This window comes from Euprymna scolopes, chromosome 45, assembly GCF_053919585.1.
Source record: "Euprymna scolopes isolate OS-2025 chromosome 45, ASM5391958v1, whole genome shotgun sequence".
Taxonomy (NCBI): Eukaryota; Metazoa; Mollusca; class Cephalopoda; order Sepiida; family Sepiolidae; genus Euprymna; species Euprymna scolopes.
The window spans coordinates 59,636,890-59,645,565 of record NC_136526.1 but is presented as its reverse complement, the minus strand read 5'-3'; the positions used below and the strand labels follow the sequence as shown (position 1 = coordinate 59,645,565).

The following is an 8,676-nucleotide window of genomic DNA, read 5'->3' as shown; positions in this document are numbered from 1 at the left end:
CATTTACATAAACTCAACATTTTCAATTGTATTAAGATTGACATTTATATAACTCAGCATTTTCAATTATATTATACTAATATTTATGCATATTTTACGACCGGACATCGCCAGGTTGCCTGCTAGTATATCCCCCAAAAATAAGAATGTGTGTGTGAGAATAACTCAACCAATGTACTTTTTTATCTGAATACTTAGAAAATTTGTATATACAGTATTCAGACGTGGAAAAGCGTAAACCAGTATTCATTCGGAAACAAGAGCTCTTTAGGGGTAAAAATTGAAAAGTTGGGAATTGGAGTAATCAGTTTTGTATGCTGTTCAACTGTTTCACGACTATGCATGCGCGAATCATTCAGAGCTTCCTTATGTTAAAAATAGATTTGAAAACAATGTTCACATACGTGGAAATATTGCCTAATGGTTGTCATTCTTGACTCACTCTCTTTAGATTTTAGTTTCGATCTTAGCTCGAGTAAAAAAATAATACTCACACGCACATGTCTCAGTTTCTTTCCATTTTATTTACTATATTGGGTACAATATAACAATCAGTACATGATTGGCTTTAATAATAATTAATGCTAAATCTGCATAAATTAAACATCATATTTATAAGTATTATACGACCGGGCTATGCCGGGCAACCTGCTAGTTATATTGAAAAATATGTGTTTATTTTTTTGCATCATTACTTTTTGAAAACGAGTTTGTATGCTTTAAAATTATGGGAGAGAGGGCACCGTTTTGAATTGGATGATCAGTGGACTAATATGTTTTTCGTGCTAAATATGAGGAAGCAGATTGTTCTATATTTGCTAGCCATGATGGTGTCCTCATTTTTGGGAATAAGTGATGTACTGCCTACAGTAAGCCACTCAGGCGGCTCTTCATCACCACTGATGATTCTATTGAATGCCTTGGCATAGTGATGATGAAGTTCGCTCATTTTTTCAGCTAAAAATTTGGTATGTAGTCTTTTCTTGGGGTTTTGAAATTACTACATTGAGCTACCTTCCTGCAGACAGCTTCCTTGGTAATTTTTAGAGCTGGCACTCTCCAGTGTGTGTTTGCATGTGTCTCGTTACATGATTTTGACATGCAAATGCTTTACCACACACTTTACAAGAAAAAGGTTTCTCTCCAGTGTGTGTTCGCATGTGTACTGTTACATCATTTTGACATGCAAATGCTTTACAACACACTTTACAAGAAAAAAGGTTTCTCTCCAGTGTGTGTTCGCATGTGTACTGTTACATCATTTTGACATGCAAATGCTTTACAACACTCTTTACAAGAAAAAGGTTTCTCTCCAGTGTGTGTTCGCATGTGTCTAGTTACATGATTTTGACATGCAAATGCTTTACCACACACTTTACAAGAAAAAGGTTTCTCTCCAGTGTGTGTTCGCATGTGTTTTATTACATGATTTTGACATGCAAATGCTTTACCACACACTTTACAAGCAAAAGGTTTCTCACCGGTGTGTGTTCGCATGTGTCTCGCTACATGATTTTGATATGCAAATGCTTTACCACACACTTCACAAGAAAAAGGTTTTTCTCCAGTGTGTGTTCGCATGTGTCTAGTTACATAACATTTATGTGCGAATGCTTTACCACACACTTTACAAGAAAAAGGTTTCTCTCCAGTGTGTGTTCGCATGTGTCTCATAACATCATTTTGACGTGGAAATGCTTTACCACACACTTCACAAGAAAAAGGTTTCTCTCCAGTGTGTGTTCGCATATGTTCTGTTACATGATTTTGACGTGCAAATGATTTACCACAAATTTTACAATAAAAAGGTTTCTCTCCAGTGTGTGTTCCCAGGTGTTTCTTTACATGATGTTTTAGTGCAAATGTTTTGCCACAAACTTTACAAGAAAAAGGTTTTTCTCCAGTGTGTGTTCGCATGTGTCTCGATAGATTATTTTTATGTGCAAACGCTTTACCACACACTCCACAAGAAGGTTTCTCTCCAGTGTGTGTTTGTATGTGTTCTGTTACATATTGACTCGAAAATTCTTTACCACAAATTTCACAAGAAAAAGGTTTCTCTCCAGTGTGTGTTCCCAGGTGTTTCTTTACATGATCTTTTAGTGCAAATGCTTTACCACACACGTTACAAGAAAAGGTTTTTTGTCCAGTGTGTGTTCGCATGTGTCTCGATACATTATTTTGGTGTGCAAACGCTTTACCACACACTTCACAAGAAAAAGGTTTCTCTCCAGTGTGTGTTCGCCTGTGTTTTGTTACATATTGACGTGCAAATGCTTTACCACAAATTTCACAAGAAAAAGGTGTCTCTCCCGTGTATGTGTGCATGTCTTGTTACATTATTTTATGGGCAAAGTTTTTACCACACACTTTACAAGAAAAAGGTTTCTTTTTTTTATTTTGCTTCAGTCAAAGTTCTCAGATATCTAGGGGCCCACAATCTGGGGCTAACACTTTAAGTCTATATGAGATACATAGATATCGAATGTTCCATTTAAGTTCTTTATCTATCAAACATGGAGTTAGTAAGAAATTGAGAACATGATTTTCCTTTCCCCAATTAACCATTTTCATACGTTGTAATATCTTTCATGTTGGTCTCTTTGTCTTACTGGATTCCAGGGCAAGAATTTATCTAGTCTGGTTGAGTATCCAGCTTTGTGCTATTACTTGAGGTAACATCACTTGGAGAAGGTGCACCATTCCTCATAAATCTAATGTGGATTAGCCATAGAGAGATCTTATTTGGGCAGCAAATACTATGTGATTTTGAATATTTGGTCAAGGTTTACTTCTATGGAAAAAGTATCCTCATGCCCGATTGTTCTGACAAACCCCTGTACAGAGAAACTTAGACACTCGAGGACAGTGTCTAGTAGGCATTCAATTTCTCTCCAGTGGGCATTCAAGTTCTTTCCTGTATGCATTTAGGTTCTCTCCAGTAGGTATTCAAGTTTTCTCTCCAGTTTGTTCGCATGTTTGATGGTACATCACGATTATTTGCAAATACTTTGCCACCCTCTTTACAAAAAAAAATTCCTCTTTTGTTGGAGTTTGCAGGTGCTCCTTAGTTTCAGAATAATTTGAAGATGCCACACCACACACTTCACATGTGTTATGTGTCAGCGTATTAGTCTTTAAACTTTAACTGGTTTGACATATTTTACCACACACTTCACAAATCTTTATTTTTTGTAGTCTGTTACGAATTGAAAATTGCTGGCAGATGCTCCTCCAATATTACATTTTTCATGTAAATTATATGAGTTTATTGTCCACTGTAACTCTTACCTGTGAAGAAAAAAATATATACAAATTTTACATAAAAAAAATGCAATAAATCAAGCCAAAAACTAATAATAAATAGCTGTTTAATTCAGCCAGCCTTATGCTATAAACTGAGGTCCCATTTCACCTCTTTACCACTAGACGACTCTGTGCCCATTGTGTCCTGACCTTCTCTTTCTAGTGGTTGTTCTACTAATTAGAGCGTTGTCTCATTTTCTATTTTATTTCTTTTGGGACATACTTTTTTTTTCATGGAGTTCACCACTTATCAAGGCCCAATGGCCACTCCTGGATAAGGGTTATTGTGTGTACAGTACTCAATGGAATATTGTAGCAATAGTATTGGAGAATTGATAAGGTGTCATTACTTAGGGGGGCGGTACATCAGGAATTTGTGTGTTGGACTTGAAGACATCCAGGTTGAAGTCAGGAAGGAAACAGGCAAGCGGAACAGAGTTCCACAGGCGTGCAGTTCTAAGTAAGAAGCTTTGTTCCTGGAATCTATGTTTTGATTTAGGCACAGATAAGGAGTGGGGAAAATTATTGACGGTGGTTTCAGCTAGTCGGGTGTTTTTTGAAAAAGAGAATGGAGCTCAGACGAGCACTTGCCATGGAAATATCGATAGAACAAAGACAGGCTCGCAACGTCTCTTCTGTGGGAAAGAGGTTGCAGGGAAGAGAAAAGGGCATCCCCCACTGAGCCACGAAGTCTATTTTGTACTCTGTCAAGGCAGGATAGGCTGTTTTTAGCAGCTCCCGCCGATATGTGGCAGCAGTACTCTATCTTTGGATGTACTTGGCTCTTATATAGATAGAGAATTGCATCAATAGTGAGATATCTTCTGGAGAGGTAGAAGGATCCCACCATTTTCCCAGCGTCCTTGGCTACAGACTTTATGTGTGTGTTCCATTTAAGATCAGGAGTAAAGGTCAAACCCAGAAGCTTATCAAAACATGGGGTCTCCCCTAGACGAGAGTCATCCATTTCAATTGATGCCAGATGGGGATCAGAGCGTTTATGATGTAGAGATAGGAGCTTGGTCTTAGATGCATTAAAGTTAACCAGCCACCTCTTTCCCCACTGTACTACGCGCTCAAGATCAAAGTCGAGAATCAGAGAGAAGATCATCATTTACGGCCTTTGATATGTTGCCATAGATGGTCGTGTCATCAGCATAGATGTCAACGAAGGATTTTAGTATGTGTTTTGGGAGATCATTGATGTAGATCAGGAAGAGAGTTGGGCCCAGTATGGACCCCTGAGGGACACCAGCGTTAATACTGTGTGCCTCTGATTTCTGCCAATCAACCACTACTCTTATGAGCCTATAAGAGAGAAATGATTTAGTGATCAAGAAAACATTTCTGGTTATACCGTAGCTGGAAATCTTATGTAGTAGGCCTTTATGCCAAACCTTATCGAAGGCCTTTGATATGTCAAGAGCAATTGCCCTAGAAATGAAGCCTTTGTCGAGAGATTCGCTAATCCAATGAGATATTACCATTAACATCAGCTGTAGGTCTAGCAGAACGGAAACCATATTGTGTGTCGCTAAGAAGGTTATTTCTGCTGAGGTGGTTGCCTACTTCTCTATTTATTGTTGATTCCAGCAACTTACTCATGACACACAGGAGACTTATTGGTTTGTACTGAGAGGGGGTGACTTATCACCTGAATTCTTAAATACAGGGCATCGTGATGAGGTTTTCCAGGGTGTTTGGAATCACTTCTCCTTAAGGCAATGCTTAAACAGTTTGGTAAGTATGGGGGCAAGTTCTGGTTGTAATTTTTTTAACACTATAATTGGAATACTGTCAGGACCAGTTGCTTTACTGGAGTCAAGGTTCTTGATTAGAGGGCAAATATAAATGCGGTGGTGTAAGCAAGTGCAACCCGGAAGCACATATACGGTAGATTAGGGTCTTCTCTGGAGATATCTCTGCCACATGGGAAGCAATCTTTAATGTAAGCACATATTCCGTGGCGATCTTGGGGGTCAGATTTAGATGTAAAGTTTTTAGATGTAGAGTATCGTTTAATTATGAACTCATCTAGGAAGCTGGGTGTCCCTATTCCAGTTCCGCTTAGAAAGAATATGTCAGCTTTCGTCTCCTGTAATTGGGTTTCAACCTCTGGAAGGTTAGAATGTAGACCTCTGATGTTGGAGAAGGAGACATGGTAGTAGGGGTCTACGTAGGAGGATGGAGTTCTAGGTTTATTCATGTTTTCTTTTTTGAGATATTTCATGTTGAGGATTTTGGGATTTGTGGAACAGGTCAGCATACTTGGTTAGAGCAGATCAGAGAGGGAAAGTAAGAGAGGAAAGACGGGAAATCTTTTTTTTTGTAGCACATAAGGTAAAGCGGTAACAATTACCCACTAGTATGGCTTCGAGAGGCCCCACCAGAGACTACTGCATGGTCCAGAATCCATTCACCAAATGGCAATACAGCAACCCCAATACTTTGCACCTAAACTCATTTAAATATTTGTGGTTGGCTTCTAATTATCAAAGTATACCTTTATATCATATTGAATCACTGCAGCTGTTAATGTGACGGATGACAACAAAAAGATGAAGAGGATGAAACTAAACAATCTGCTAATGTTATGAATGACAACAAGGAGATAAAAACTACAAAAACAGCATTGAGTTGTCGATTGTCGAATAATTATCACACAAAACAAACTAATGAAATATACATGAAGGAATAAACGAGATATTACAATGTTATTTCCCCATAACTGATAAATATGACATTTTTTATCTCCACCCCTTGTTATGTCATGATATGGATTATCTTACCTAGTTCTATCAAAAACTCATCGTTATTAAAAGATAACAAGCCAGGGTGGATTAGTAATGGGTCTGATCTTTAAAATATCATCATGCAATATCTTTGCTAATCTGACTCAATGCGGCAAAAATATTTGACAAAAATTAGTTGATGACATCAGCAGTAAAACTAAGTCTGAGAGCATCCAAGGACTTTTCAATGGATTGAAGCACAGCTATGAGAAAGGAACCTCTAAAAGAAGCACAATGGTCACAAGCAGATACAATTTCATTCATCGATTTTCATCCAAGTTCAAAGTATCAAACTATCAGCTGCATTTAATGTTTGGTAGGATGTACTAGCTTTATGTGTATAGCTATTATAAGAGCATGTTATGAGGCAATGATTGAATTCCATTGCAAAAGAGGATCAATGAGGCAGTCGGGAGACACTGGCATATGTACTTCATGTTTGTAAATTGGTTCAAATGGCGACTGCATCATGTGTGCCAGTGTTCTTCTGATAGCTGGTCATTCATTTTAGATCTCTTTCCATGTTTATTTAAAGATGCAAATCACAATTCTCAAGTTGTAGGCAGGAATGAATATATGAATAGGTTTTGCCAATGTCACATGCTTATGAGCAGTGTTAAAGAATTCTCATAAGTCGTTGGAATCACTTAGTTGCGACATGTGGTTCATTTAACATTGTGGCTTAATCAAAAAGTCTACAGAAGTGGAAAAAGTTTGGAACGACATGCTTTAAGATGTATTCTTTAGTGAATGATCATAGGTCGCTGGCTGCCGTAGGTGAATAATAGGAGTTAATGTAGTGATTTGGTCGGGTCGAGCTAAAAAGGCTCCTTCGAACCACATTCACTTAAAATGAATGTTTGCTTCATGCATATTATATTATAGTTTTGTTAGCTGATAATCTTTAATTGGCCTGAGACAAAGGGCCAGGAGTCTGTGTGAAATTGAGGAGCAATCCACAATAGCAATTCCACCATAGTACAGATTGACAGCAATTTTTTCCACATATCCAATTACCCATAAGTCACTGAATACTCAGTACATTAGCCCCTTAAGAGCTGTCTCTGATCATTGCAGGTCCATTGGGCATCAGGTGTAGGCACATATTCATATGAAAGAGGTTACAATGTCACAATATTTCAAAGAGAATTTTCATAGAAGCGCAATTAAGACCATTTTCCATAATCCATCGCCAGAGTGGAACCAGTATTAAGCATGGAAGGTGTGACAACACTAGAAAACCAGTGAGAAGGCAGTGGCCTACTGAAGAGTTGTTGAGTATGCAGGAGAGACTGTTGTTGCTGGAATAAATGTTGAGATCTCTGTATCTGCTGTGTTGCACTGGTGGTGTTGGCAAACTACATCCTCTCATCTACATCTCTTGCTTGAATTCCTTGTAAGTACTCATCAGGACAAATTATGATAGGCTTTACCAAACGAATTTCACAGCCGTAAACGTAAGAGCAAATAGTAAACCTGCCTTACAAGTAATCAGTACAAGCAGAAGGAGAGCAACCATGTTCTGGTGTTTTATCATAGAAGGGAAGACAGAGCAAAACCTCTTTACTAGGCTTTACCAAACTAATTTCACAGCCAATAATAAACGTAAGAGCAAATAGTAAACGTAAGAGCAAATACTAAAGAGCAGGTAGCAGTAGTAAACGCAAGAGCTGTTAGTAACGAAATGTTTAAGAAGAAAAAAAAACTCAGCCCTTTTTAAAAGGAAAAGGAACGTGTGCAAAATCACGTGCGATAGAAACTTTTACTTTAACGGAAATATAATAAGAGATTGCAAGACGTAGATTTTTTTTTCAAAGTACAAAGTTATCTTTGAAAGTGGCGATGTGTTTTATTTATAAGTCCAGTCGCTGAACTGGTTTACGGATTCGGCTAGGCCAGCGTGGAAGCACTTCAATATTTGAAGGACTGGCAGGTCTCTGTGAATTCTCAATATTTTCTGCATTAGGTGTATTGTCAACTGGGCTTGTTTCAATCAAATAGGCCGGGTCTGCATTTGCAAGGTCGGGTCGAGTATTCCTAGCAGAACCCTGAGGTCCATCAGAGCATGGAAAACGAGGCAAATGCCTTAGTGCCACTGAATCCTCCCGCCCAACATTATGCAGTATTCTAGCATGCAGAGGGTTGGCCTCGAGGAGTTCCACTACTTCGACGATCGGGTCGTACTTGCTCCTGTTGCCAAACCGTTTCAATAGTACCTCTCCAGGTTCGCAGAGCCAAACAGGTAAGGAAGTACCAATAGAAGAGCGCCTTTCAAATTTGAACAATCGTTCGTGGGGAGTTGCATTCGTACTAGTACATAGTAAGGAGCGAATAGAATTTAAAACATCAGGCAGAACTTCCTGCCAAGCACTAACGTGTAACTGTTTAGATTCCAGGGCCAATAACGCCGATATAGCGCTCACCCTGACTGTTTCCTATTCGGTTGTATGCAGTAGTGTTACTGCACCCAACCCCAAATCGCGTCAGGAAACTTCTGAACTCCTCCGACACAAACAATGTTCTTCTGTGAGAATGGATGAAAGCGGGGAGTCCAAAAATAGAAAAAATATTTGTCAGG

At 38.6% G+C, this 8,676-nt stretch overlaps 1 protein-coding gene across 1 annotated transcript; it reads right to left on the bottom strand.

The window, feature by feature from the left end:
* Positions 1-505: 505 nt before the first annotated feature.
* On the bottom strand, positions 506-2,154 carry LOC145269786 (uncharacterized). The gene has a single exon (XM_080125505.1). It carries the CDS (start codon positions 1,915-1,917, stop codon positions 1,207-1,209), a length of 711 nt encoding a protein of 236 aa, XP_079981631.1. The 5' UTR covers positions 1,918-2,154; the 3' UTR covers positions 506-1,206.
* Positions 2,155-8,676: the final 6,522 nt, after the last annotated feature.

Coding starts and splice junctions, on each gene's coding strand:
- LOC145269786 (XM_080125505.1), bottom strand. CDS start 1,917: ATGCGAACACACACTGGAGAAAAACCTTTTTCTTGTAAAGTTTGTGGC.